General features: G+C 40.7%; 2 protein-coding genes across 4 annotated transcripts in view; both read left to right on the top strand.

Moving 5' to 3' along the window:
* The window catches only part of LOC117479722 (peroxisomal succinyl-coenzyme A thioesterase-like), an 85560-nt gene that overhangs the window by 34986 nt on the left and 38210 nt on the right, over positions 1-12364 (top strand). The window lies entirely within an intron of this gene.
* On the top strand, positions 485-8490 carry LOC117479724 (peroxisomal succinyl-coenzyme A thioesterase-like). 2 transcript variants are annotated; one of them, XM_034126816.1, is made up of 11 exons: positions 533-641; positions 2063-2264; positions 2411-2510; positions 3319-3509; positions 3841-4010; positions 4135-4254; positions 4546-4628; positions 6595-6688; positions 7048-7128; positions 7872-8016; positions 8119-8490. In XM_034126816.1, exons 2-11 carry the CDS (start codon positions 2069-2071, stop codon positions 8250-8252), a joined length of 1314 nt encoding a protein of 437 aa, XP_033982707.1. In that variant the 5' UTR covers positions 533-641; positions 2063-2068; the 3' UTR covers positions 8253-8490. The 2 variants fall into 2 exon arrangements, with proteins under 2 accessions (XP_033982708.1, XP_033982707.1); XM_034126817.1 differs by lacking the exon at positions 2063-2264 and having other exon boundaries at positions 485-641.

The raw sequence follows: 12364 nt of genomic DNA, 5'->3' as shown, positions 1-12364 counted from the left end.
TATTTTCTGTTAACAGTTCCTGTCTCCTGCATTTGTGTCCAACCTGCGCTGCTTACTGTGACAGAGAATCCGACCAACTCATGTTTGTAGAGGAACAGTTTGATCCGTTCTTCTCTCTTGTTTGCTAACGCTAAGCCCTGTCTAATAATTTCCATAACTGGGCGGATAAAGGATTTTTTTACATTTCAGATTTTAACACAAAACCTGGTAGCCTCTATCCTGCTAGCAATCGTTCTCAACTCCAGCCTGCCCCTCTGTCTTTCTGGCTCTGGTTTATTTTCATAAAACACCCTAACAAAGTACTGTGCGCAGTAAAATCACCACACCATTCTATAATTTTCTTGTGTCAATCCACATGCTTCATTCAATATGCGAAAGTTTAATGTATTACAAGGATCATAATGATTGACCTCATCCCATTCTTTATAAATAGTACATTCCCTCCACCTTTGATCGAGTGATGTTTCTGTGGGAGGAGATTAAAGTTTCGCAAAATATTAACATGAACTTGTTTACTATACACCTGTTCGTCCAAAGTTTGATTAGGTAATTGCTTTGTTTGCAGACGCTTAGACGACTTCAGAACCAAGAGGAGATCAAACCAACTGTCAAGAAGGCACACCTGAACACAAGCTTGAAAGGTCAGTTAGTGTTTATTTAAGTTTTAAGAAAGTGTGAAATGACACTTTTTGTGGACTTTTTAGTTGTGACTGCAGAGCTCTGGAATTTAGATTTTATTTGTAGCCGTTTGCCCCTTCTGAAAGGGGGACAACAATGCCGAACATGGAGTATTTTATACTTAAGTACTGTGGTAGAGGAAGCATTCGGATACTACTTAAGTTAAATGATTTCACTGATCCACAGTGTCTTTACACTCATACTGCACTGCATTTCAGAGGTAAATACTGTATTTTATTATAACACTTGTCCGGAAGCTATCGGAATCAGAATTCAGTTTTTGCCAAGTAAGAAGACAACAGGCTTCTGAATGACATTGTTTTTTATTGTAATGTCTGCAAATCAGAGCTAAGCCAGAAGGCAAAGTTCTCGATATATAAACGATCTCCTGCATAACTATGATCCATCCAGGAGTCTCAGGTCCTCTGGGTCGGGTCTGCTCTCTGTTCAAAGAATAAGAACTAAACATGGAAAAGCAGCGTTTAGCTATTATGCCCCGACAATCTGGAACAAACTGCCCGAATCGTGCACGTCCGCTGAAACACTTCCTATTTTCAAAACCAGACTAAAAACATATCTATTTGCCGCTGCTTTAAATTGAGCTGTTCATACTCACACTGCAGTATGGCTTTTATTCATGTATTCTGTACCTGCTGTGTTGATTTATTTATTTCCTTATCTTGCATTATCTTGCCTGTTTTTAAATGCCATTTAATAATGTGTTTATGCTGTATTTATTCTTAAATGTCTTTTGTATATTATTTTGTAAAGCACTTTGAATTGTCGCGTACTGAAAGGTGCTATGTAAATAAAATTGCCGTGCCTTGCCTTGCCGGTCTATCCTAATTGATATTCTTACCTCTGGTCATGAAGTGTTAACCATGACTAAAATAACAAGTCCATGGATACTTAGACTTTCTCTGGAGGTTGGCTGGAATCTTCCTTAGGGATAATTTGAGAAGTTCATTCATCCATGAGGGACTTTGAGTAGAGACCGCTGCTGCTTTTTCGAAGAAAGGATCCAATGGAGGTGGTTCGGGACCAGGTGGACACCTTGGAATCCCCGTCAGAGCTGGTTAATGTGGTCAGGGAAAGGGAGGTTTTGGGCCCTTTTCTGGAACTGCTACCTCCTGGGACCCGACTCTGGAAATGCTGTTTTCGATAGGGTTAGGGTTTAGATGGATAGTAGTGTTTTTAAGGTGTGTTTACCATTTATTTCCTTAGATTTTAGAGACCCTGGTTGAGGGTTTGCACACAAGTTCCAACTCCAACTAAATAAATACATTAAATAAAATATATTGCACCATCTTTATTTGGAAATAATAGTGGAATCTCTCATTTTTTAATTAATTGTATCGTCTCTTGATTTCTTCTGTCCGCTCAGTTCAGGATGGACATGAAACAGCATTGCGTGAAGCTGTCGGTCCAGCCGTCCAGAGGGCTTGTGGATGAGAAGTTCACCGTCTTGGTCCAGAACCTCCTCCCTGGGTTCCAGCTGACCATCCACGCCCTCCACCAGTGTGAAGACGGACACAGCTGGGAGGCTTTTGCTCACTACACTGCCGATGCCACCAGTATTGTGAACGGTAAGACCATCACAATTCAGGAAGATGAATTTAGAACGATTACTAAAGTTTGTGAATGGCAGCAAAACATATTTTGTTATTAAATGATGGAGTTATATGTGAAAATAGAAAAAAGTCAATATTTTTTATCCATTTCACTCCCACAGTTTCACAGGATCCCAGTCTGGGCGGGACATATTCTGGGGTTGAACCGATGGGCCTGCTGTGGAGCCTCAGACCAGTTCCTGGCAGCAAAACTGGGCTCAGGTAGGCCAACAACCATGGGGCTGTTCAGATGACAGTACAGGAAAAAATAATATTATTAGGCCCAATTCCAAAACGACCCATACACCACTGCACTCTGTGACCAACTGAAGTCCGCCTGTATTCCGATCTCAGCTGAACGAGCCTCCTTCTGTCTCTCTGGTAGAAAGAGCAGCCGTCATAACATTTCGGAACCATAATTTTGTGTCAGCATATCTTGGATGAAAAATAATCATTATTTATAGTAAATTAACTTCCATAAAAAGGTGTAGGGGATGGATTTAAATGAAGCCTTATGGTGCGTTCACACCGAATGACGAGATTGACGAGACTTGCGCCTTCGCGAGAGTTACATTTTGTCAACTCGAGCGTCAAATTCACGTGGCACATTCTCGCGTTAGCCAATCAGCGGTGAGGATCTCGGCCTGCCGTCACTGACGTTGAATCAGATAACCAAAACATCAGCCGTTAGCTGTTAGCCCTCAGAGCTCACAGCTCCTCATATTTGTTCAGAAACTGGTGAAAAGTTATACATGTACAAACCACAGACTGTCTGTGTCATGGCGAATACAGTCACTGCTTTATTTCTGTCTGTATGACATTGTTGTGAGTGTGGACGGAGCAGCTACATGTTAGATTAGTCTTATCGATCGATTTCCGAAACACATATTAGAAAAGTGTTTTCGTCTGCCTACTTGTTTGAATGACGCTAGTAAACACAACTTCAAGACGATTATATTCGCATCGCTTTAATCCGGTGTGTCCCAGTGAGCGTAACGTTAGAGTTACCTCGTTCCCCTCATTCTTCAAGGTGGAGGAAGATGAACGTCCAGACTCCCATGGGGGTCACAATCTCGGTGTATCAGGGTCACCAGACGGAGGGCTTCTTGGATCAGGTGCTGCTGGCCAGTGTGGTGGTAGAGCGATGGTACATGGCTCCCGGCGTCCGTAGAGTCCCGATAACAGAGGGCAGACTCACTGCGACCCTCTTCCTGCCCTCAGGTAGGACCTGGGGAGATTCTGAAGGGAGGTGTCCTCTGGGGGAAGTTTAGGGGTGACATTTGTGTGACATAGAAGAACATTAACAATGAAAATGAACCAAATTCAGCATTAGTTATTTGTAACTTTTGGAACAACAACATTTTTTATCAAACTGAATTCAAGAGTACATCGGTAAAAAGTAATATTATCGATTGCTCAATTACACAAATATTGATTGTATCTGGAAGACTTTGTGCTTTCAGCAAATATGGTAAAGCTTTCCAAATAATCCATATATCATTGTATAATTACCGAGCTAGTGATTGTATTTGGTGTCTTGAATCGTCTGAAGGACCTGGTCCTTTCCCCGGACTCTTGGACCTTTGGGGGGCTGGAGGGAAGTTGGTGGAGTACCGGGCAGCGCTGCTGGCCTCCCACGGCATCGCCTCCCTGGCCCTCGACTACCTGACAGCTAAAATCACTAGGGAAACTGGGAAAATCGTGGACAATGATTACTTTGAGGTACATCAACCATGTATATCTTGAAAACATGAGATATAAATGTAAGATAGCGCTTTCTGACCAACAAAAAACGTTCTGCATCATCAATGTAGAAGTATATTTTCGACATATTTTCCTGCTGCAGACGGCCTATAGAGTCCTGGAGCAGCATCCTCAGATCCTCGGCAGCAGGATCGCCATGTTGGGTCTTTCCTTCGGCGCCTCTGTCACTCTCAGAATGGCTGTTTACTCCCAGCTTGTAAAGGTAAGACCATCTATCCATCCATCCATCCATCCATCCATCCATCCATCCATCCATCCATCCATCCATCCATCCATCCATCCATCCAACTGATGTCAGGTGTAGCCTTGCAACTGAATATAACTCCACACAATGAGAAGCACTCAATATAGCAATATAGTCCACCATGTCTGGAAGTTGCTCATTCCGTCGCAGCGAACTGCAAGGGATCAGAACCATGTCACACTTATATTATCTGACCGATAATCGGATTCTGTCCAGCTGTCTGATCTCTGTATGTGTGTGGTCTCCCAGCTCAGATGCGCAGTGTGTATCAGTGGGAGTCATGTGCAGCCGATTGACGGACCTGTGGAACAAATTAATGCTTTATTTAAAAAGTAAGTTAATCTTCTTTCAGTTATCTCTATGCCTTTCCTGCTCACAAGAGATTTTAATTAGAGCCTGAGCTCGACAGAGTCGGAATGAAGAACTATTGTTTTCCTTGACTATTTTTATTAGGGTCTGAGACTGTTTTGTGTGACACCACACACAAAACAGGCCAAACGACGGGCTAAAGCCCAGAAAAACGGGCCAAAATCATGACAGCTTGTAGCCCGTTCGTGCATAGCGATGTGGGCGCGATAGGATTATTATTATGATTATAATTTTTCGTCTTTGAACGCACTTTTGACCCCCGCAACCTTTATGAAAACTCACCAAATGTTGCAAACACGTCAGAAATGGTGAAAATAGATGTTTGGAATGGGTTCCGTAACTTTGCGTAAAAAAATGTGCAAGCCACGGCCACTTCTGTTTTTTAATGTAAACTCCACCCACTTTCACTTTCACGTAAATGAACAAAATTGGATACGCATATCTAAATTGCGGAGACGAACAAAAAAGCCTTTTGGAGGTGTATAAAAAAACGTGCAGGAGATCGGCCATTTCGAATTTAACATACCCTACTTTAAAGATCTCCTCCCAGGGATTTTTTCCCATCGACACCAAATTTTGAAAGTAGCGTCTCGAGACTTGGGGGATGAAAAGTTATCAAAATCGAAACTTTTCACCGCACAGCGTACTCGTTATGCGGCGCCCATTTTAACGTTTGTGTGATGCTAGGTGATCCCTCGACATGGAACACGATGATGTCATAACTCCAACTGACTCCGAACGCCGCCAAGCGTCACATGATGGTTTACACTGCTGCCCTGAACAGCTCTACGTCAAATCTGAGGTTTCATAATGTGGTATTTCCATGGCAACGCAAGTGCAATGGACATGTTCCGATCGCCATCAAACTTCACATGTATATCATCGGTCCACCCATCAACAGCTTTACGCTAAATCTGAGGTGTAATCATATGCCGTTTCCATGGTAATGCATCCCTCCTCATAAAACACGATGTTGTCATAACTCAAAGGAAAATTGTCCAAACGGCACCATACTTCAGATGATGGTTAATGGTCTGGCCCTGAACATGTCTATGTGCCACTTTTGAGTTTTCCGCACAAGCAGGGCCGGCCCTGACCAATTTGCTGCCCTAGGCAAGATTTTAGCTGGCGCCACCCCCCCCCCCCCCAAATTAACACAAATACAAAATTAAATCCTATAATTGCACATAAAAAACATTATTTCAAAAAAAGAACAATTTCACATAAACCTCTGGTTTTTACTGTAATTTACATTAATTACAGCAGAGGGAGCTGTCCTAATCAAGTGAAGAGAGGGCTGTAATCTACTTCCAATGTTTGCCCTTTTGTGGGACCGTGCCAAACTATCTCCTCCTACAATTTTTATCAGATCGACTCCAAATTTGGCCAGTACCATCAGAAGACTTGGATAATCAAAACTTATTGCGCACTTGTTGTTGTGTTTTGGTATGGCAAGGTTACTCTATAGCGCCCCCTAAAATACCTCAACATACTTATTTTGGGTTTAGCGATGCATTTACGAAATTTGTCACGGGCGTTAACACGGAGGATCTTAAGTAACTGATATGGTTGTCGTGTTTCTGTGTGGCAGGATGGCTCTATAGCGCCCCCTAAAAACCCTTCACAAAGGTGTACGTGACACCTACATGTACGATATATAAGAGGCATTTGTATCACTGGAAAATCTGATTCCCATGTAGGGAAATGTAGTGAAATCAGTTCAAGCGGTGGCAAGAAGTAGCTTACTTGCGCACATGCACAAACAAATCAGGTTAATGATACAAAGTGGTTAGTGACGATGGCGATTCGAGGCTGCACATGGGTTCCTGAAGCTTGCAGCTTTCATTTTGATTGTAATTACCCTATGATCAATCTCTGGTGCCACCCTCAACACAAACATTGAATCCTTTTCCTTTTCTTCTAAATCAGAAACATTGACAAGATTCACCTTGATAAGGATAACCAGTTGATCTGTAGAGATATGCTGCTGCCCATCCCAACAGACCCCTCACTCAAAGTGGACGTGAGTACCAGCAGACTCTTTAGAGAGTTTATATTTCTGACTTTTTAACTGGGTTTTTGCTCTTCGAAGCCATTTCTGTAAAAAAAGAAATCATTTCGGTTGATATAGATAACAGTTTGTTTGCATTATGTATTATCACCTGTGTATTCACATTTGTTTTAGACTGAACAACCATGTACATTTTTGTATATGTATTTAATCTCTGCTGATATCTACAACAAAGTATATGTGGATAAATGTGCTTCTGTAGCTCTGAGTAAAGTGTCAAAGATCCAAAGATAAATGATCGCACAGTGATGCATCATGAAAAATTCTGCAGCAGATGAAACAATCTGAAACGCTGCTGTGTCTCTGAGCAGGTGGGACGACTGCAGTGTCCTCTGCTGCTCGTTGTCGGTGAGGACGATCAGAACTTGCCCACCTACGAGTCTGCTATAGATGTGAGTGTATTTACAAGATGACATCCTGTGTGAATAAAAACATTCACCTGGAGGTCTGGGTTGAGGTCGAATAATCAAAATAATCTGTCTTTTCCTAACCTTAGTGTAAAAAGTAATGGGGTTAAGGAAAGATGTGAAGAATTAATCAGGATGTAGAAAAGAGACTGCAGTGCTAAGAGAATAGGACTGCACTTGGGCAACGTAATTATGATTTTGTTGATATGCATCTTCCGTGTTGAAACCTTAATTTTCCGTAGATGGACTACTTAAAGCGCATCTAGATACTTGTCCTTGTGTTTTCTATCTTACCTCTTATGATGTTGTTTTATGCTGGCTTCATGAAGGTGAACAACAATGAAAATGATATTACTTTATTGCCAAAGTTGGAATTGAAATGAAAAAAAACAAAAAACAAAATTCCAGATATTAAATGAAAGATTTGACCGTAAAAGCAATGATTCATATTATTGAATATATGACTATTCATCAAGATCTCATGGAAAACAATACATTGAATTAAGGAGGGGTAAAACAGAGCATGTTTCCAACATTTCCAACATCTTTGAATTTATTTGTAAAGACATATTTTTAAATTCCACTCTCATGAAGATTTACAGTTCAGACGTGACAGCAGCAGAAACAGTATAAGATATACATATTTACAAAGCATATCCAAAGAATGATAATGAGGCCATTTAATATTAACATTTATGAGATTATGTGTTTAACTTCCTTTTTTACAGATGAGAGAGATGATGGAGCGAGCGGGGAACAGCCACCTGCTGACTGTCCTGTCCTATAAGAACACCGGTCACCTGATCGAACCTCCGTTCACACCGTTTGTCAGAGCCAGCTCCTTCAGAACTGTCACTAACCCACCTCTTACGAGTATGTTCCCCTTCAGACCAGGAAGATGTTTCTCTCAAAGTTAAGCTAACAAGTCCGGACTTTGAGTTTTAACTGCTATAGTTTGGCTTCTTGTCTTTGCAGTGATGGTTCTGTGGGGCGGAGAGCTGGTGGCACATTCTCTCGCTCAGGAAGACGCCTGGAGGAAGACGCTGGTCTTTCTGAAGGAGAATCTGTACGGCGGCATGAAACATGGTGCTTTATTTTCCAACCTGTAACCAAGACAACAATTTAATATTGTAGAGACTTCAGGCACCTTTGGTTCAGGATGTAAGAGTTATCTTTACCATGCATAATCATAATCACTTTGGCTGCAAATGTAATGGACATGAAATATTCAAGGTTGAATTAGTACAAAAGTAATTTGGTTAAAGTTTTAAATGTATATTGCACTCATCAAACAAGAGATAATAAAATGCCTTACAAGGAAAGAAAGAAAAAGCACCATATAAACAGTTTGGAATCTTGTTTTGTTATTTTGATGTTTACCTGAATTATTGATCCTCTCTGAAATATCAGCACTTAATTGTATCTATGTAATGAGTCCTGAGAACCCAAAAATGATTATTAGTTAATGTCCGATTCTTTTGTATTGTCTGGATCTAGCTGCAATAAGGTATTTTCTGTTAAAAGCTCCTGTCTACTGCTTCAAGTGATAGAAGAATTAGACCAACTCATGGACCAACAAGTCCTCCAACTCATAGGACCAAATAGGTCGATTGTTCAAGCGCTTATTACGACCTATAATCACGTTTTAAAGTTTTCGACCTCTAGTGCTCCTGTTGACTGCAAATGCTACAGTGGGTCGTATATTCACAAATAACCCTCTCTGGAAAATCCTAAATTGTAAGATAGTTTGGCCATTAAAATGCTTTTTGATTAGATTTCTAGCGAGAAGTGTATATTGTACTTTTATAATCGACGTCCAGTGGATGTGTAGGATCTATAGTTTGATAGATATTACGAAGATGATTTGAGGTTTCGCCAGGAGAACGTGTATATGCGGCAGCATATGTAAAGTTAGCGTCAACCCTCACGGGGTGAAAACAGTATTTCCGGTCTCGAAGTTTTCATAATAAAGCCAATGATCAAATGATCAACAGTGATATCTGCAGTACTCATCCACTAAAAAACATCAGTTTATCCTTGTTAATTACACAACATTAATTGGTTTGAATTGTGTACAATGCTTTTGTATTTTTCCCATAGGTTTTTCCCTTTCGATTCTGAGAGAAACATTTATTTTTTCAGAGGTTTTGATAGGCTAAAACATCGAACTACCCATAATCCTGGATGTTTTAGCCGCAATGCACGTCGGGATATGGTTTTTATGCGATATGAAATCGGAAAACATTTAAAAGAAAAAAAAAAAATACTTTATTCCGAGTGTTCTTGCTTTTCTCTTTGGAAGTCAGTGAAATAACGGCATTGTAATAAACAATTCGGCTGCATTAAATATTACACATCTGCCGTAGTTCTTTATTTATAGAGCCCTGGTGAGAAGACTTCTGGACAAACTGGAAGAAATGCCGCCGAAACTGAATATGTGACGTGGATCTTAAATATATCAGCAATTACACAATATCTTACATTTATTTTCACACAATACGTCTCCTTGCAGTATCAACACTAATTCGGCTGACTTTTATATTTGATCCAATTGGTAGATAGGTTATATTTACACCATAACGGTGCACAGCTAATAGAAAGGGACTTGTAGTTTTTAAAGATATTACTGATTTTCTTTGAATTAAAGAATGTAATATACTGAGTTGAGAGAATAGTCAGGGGTGATGGGAGACACATCTATGGAATCAGAATTTCAATAGCTGATATTATTATGTTTTATTAAAGGTGGGGTAGGTAATTTTGGAGAAACCAGCTCGAGTGCGCTAGAATTTGAAAATACACAGCCGAAAAAAATCGGCCACTTCCTTACATCCGGCTTTCACACCAGCGCTTTTCCCTTTCTAGCTCCGAGCTAGAGCTTTTCTGGTTCAGCTCCGGTTTCCCTTTTCTGCTCCCGCTTTGTTCACACCACTCAGAGCCGGGATGGTGCTGCCGCTGCTGCGTCATGACGTCACCGATTACATCGCTGATTTGCTCCCCAACGGCGCTCACAACAACAACAACAACGGGGGACTGCGTCGGGTCGATGATCGTGTTACTTTTAATCATACGAAGCCAGATTAAATTAAATAACGACTTCTCCAACCTTATACTTTTCTCCAGAGTGCCGTGGTTCATTGTTTATTAATGTGTTTCAGCGGCATTTACCGACCAATGCAGTGCTGGCTGCTCTTCCACGGGAGTTTATTTAGTCTGAATTGACGCTGTTTGGCATCACAACGCTGTTATGAAAGTTTCTCTGGTATAACATGGGTGATGTTAGCATAGCAACCAAAGCTAAACTGACTACTTGCTAAGCCGTTTTCTACAGGCAGATTTTACCGGCGTATTTTTCATTATGATTCTACTTGTGATAGTCGGACATGACAACTTGTGCAGCCCATGTATTAATTCCATCCGATAGCTGCTATAATAACAAACAAAACGTCTGCCTGCTCTCCACAATGATCAATAACAGCGAACGGATGGTCAAAGTAAGGTACAAATAAACAGAATCACACGAAGCCTGGTTAGTGTTGCCTGACTTTATAAAGTGTGTGGTTGCCTTCTAGTCACTTTGCTCAGCGCTACTGCTTGTAGGCAGGCATGACGAGACTCTTCAGTCGAACCATGTTCAGGGGAGGTGGGTTTAGTTTCCTGCACGCCTCGATGTAAGAGAGACGTAAGCGACGCCGCCTCTTAGCTCCGAAGCTCTTGCTTCTAGACCGACAATCTTTTGGAGCTGGAAGTGAACCGGATTCCAGCTCCGAGCCGGCGCTGAAAACGCGTTGGTGTGAAAGGGGCAACAGAGCCCCTCCTCGCGCACATGACCAATGAGGGCGCAAGATAAGTTTGTGCACAGATGGAAGGCTGACAGGCTGACAGGCCACCCAGTTATTTTAGCCCTAACCCTAAGCAAAGAGAAAAGCAAGCACACTCGGAATAATGTATTATTTTTTTTTTTTTAAATGTTTTCGGATGTCACATCGCATAAACACCAAATCCCAGCGTGCATTGCGGCTAAACCATCCAATAATCGAGCTGAGGATCTTGCCTACGTCTGTTTCCGGTTTCATTTATGAACGATGTATTTTGTTATACACACATTCCTTCACATTTAAATTTAAATGTACATTAAAGTATTTCGTGAGGCCTTCTAACATGTTTTTAAATATAACTACGGTTGTAGTTGAAGAGTTTGTAAATTAACATGAACCGAAGCTGTTGCCTGTTTCAATATACAGTCTATGGTTGCTACAGAGGATTGTGAGTAATGTAATGTCTTCGGCCATCCAAAACTCATAGAAAACGACTTGTTTCTCAGAATTGAAGGGGAAAACGTGACAAAAGCATTGTACACTAAAACCTATCAATGTCGTTTAATTAACAAGGATAATCTGGTGTTTTTGAGTTGATGAGTCGTGGAGATATCACTGTCAAATCAATCGACAGTAAGGGGAATACTTACTTCCGGGTGTACAATTCTCAGTTATCCAATGGGAATGGACGCTCACATTGCCTTTAACCTCTTAAGCCCTGAGCCTGTTTTTCAGGTCTCAGGCTCGAAAATGACATTCCCAGAACAAATGACCATATCTTCCCTTCTAAAAGGGTTAAATTAATAATCTTTATTCTCAAAGTAATGATAAACCTGTGAGTTGGATGTAGAAAAGTCAGAATCAATCTATCTATCTATCAATCTATTTTAAAGAAAATTCAGATTTTACATAGTAAAAAACTGTAAATTATAGTGTCCGTCCAAAAATTCTTTTTACTTATAGTGAAAACTACCCTTGGATGATGGGTTAGTAGACTAAAAGCTTTAGGAATCCAAAGTACAACATATAATAAGTACCCTGTTTCAAGATTGATGCAAAACAAGGGAAATTTGACCTTTTTAGAGAGATTTAGCCAAAAACCCCCACTTCTGGGGTCATTTGGGTGGATTTGACCTATCTCCCCCTTGCTCGATTTTGATGAATGAAATCTCTTTATAACCGCTAGAGCCAATGGAATCGAGGGAAAGTTATATACACACCAAAACGTTAACAAATAAGGAGTGAGAGTGACGCGTTACCAAAACCGGAAGCTGCATACACTCTGGTGGCTACCATTAGCAGCTAACTTTTCCGCTCCGATTTTTACATAAAAAATTGAATTATGGATTATAAATAATTTCTTCAAAGGCACAGGTACATTATCAACCTATGGATCAACAGTT

The sequence above is a fragment of the Trematomus bernacchii genome, unplaced genomic scaffold (genome assembly GCF_902827165.1).
Source record: "Trematomus bernacchii unplaced genomic scaffold, fTreBer1.1, whole genome shotgun sequence".
Lineage (NCBI taxonomy): Eukaryota > Metazoa > Chordata > Actinopteri > Perciformes > Nototheniidae > Trematomus > Trematomus bernacchii.
This window is presented reverse-complemented; position numbering and strand designations above follow the sequence as displayed.

Bases quoted from the DNA above. Each gene is read 5' to 3' on its own strand.
- LOC117479724 (XM_034126816.1), top strand. From the start codon at position 2,069: ATGGACATGAAACAGCATTGCGTGAAGCTGTCGGTCCAGCCGTCCAGA. The intron at 2,511-3,318 runs GTAGGCCAACAA...TCATTCTTCAAG, and splicing joins GGCAGCAAAACTGGGCTCAG to GTGGAGGAAGATGAACGTCC. The intron at 3,510-3,840 runs GTAGGACCTGGG...AATCGTCTGAAG, and splicing joins GACCCTCTTCCTGCCCTCAG to GACCTGGTCCTTTCCCCGGA.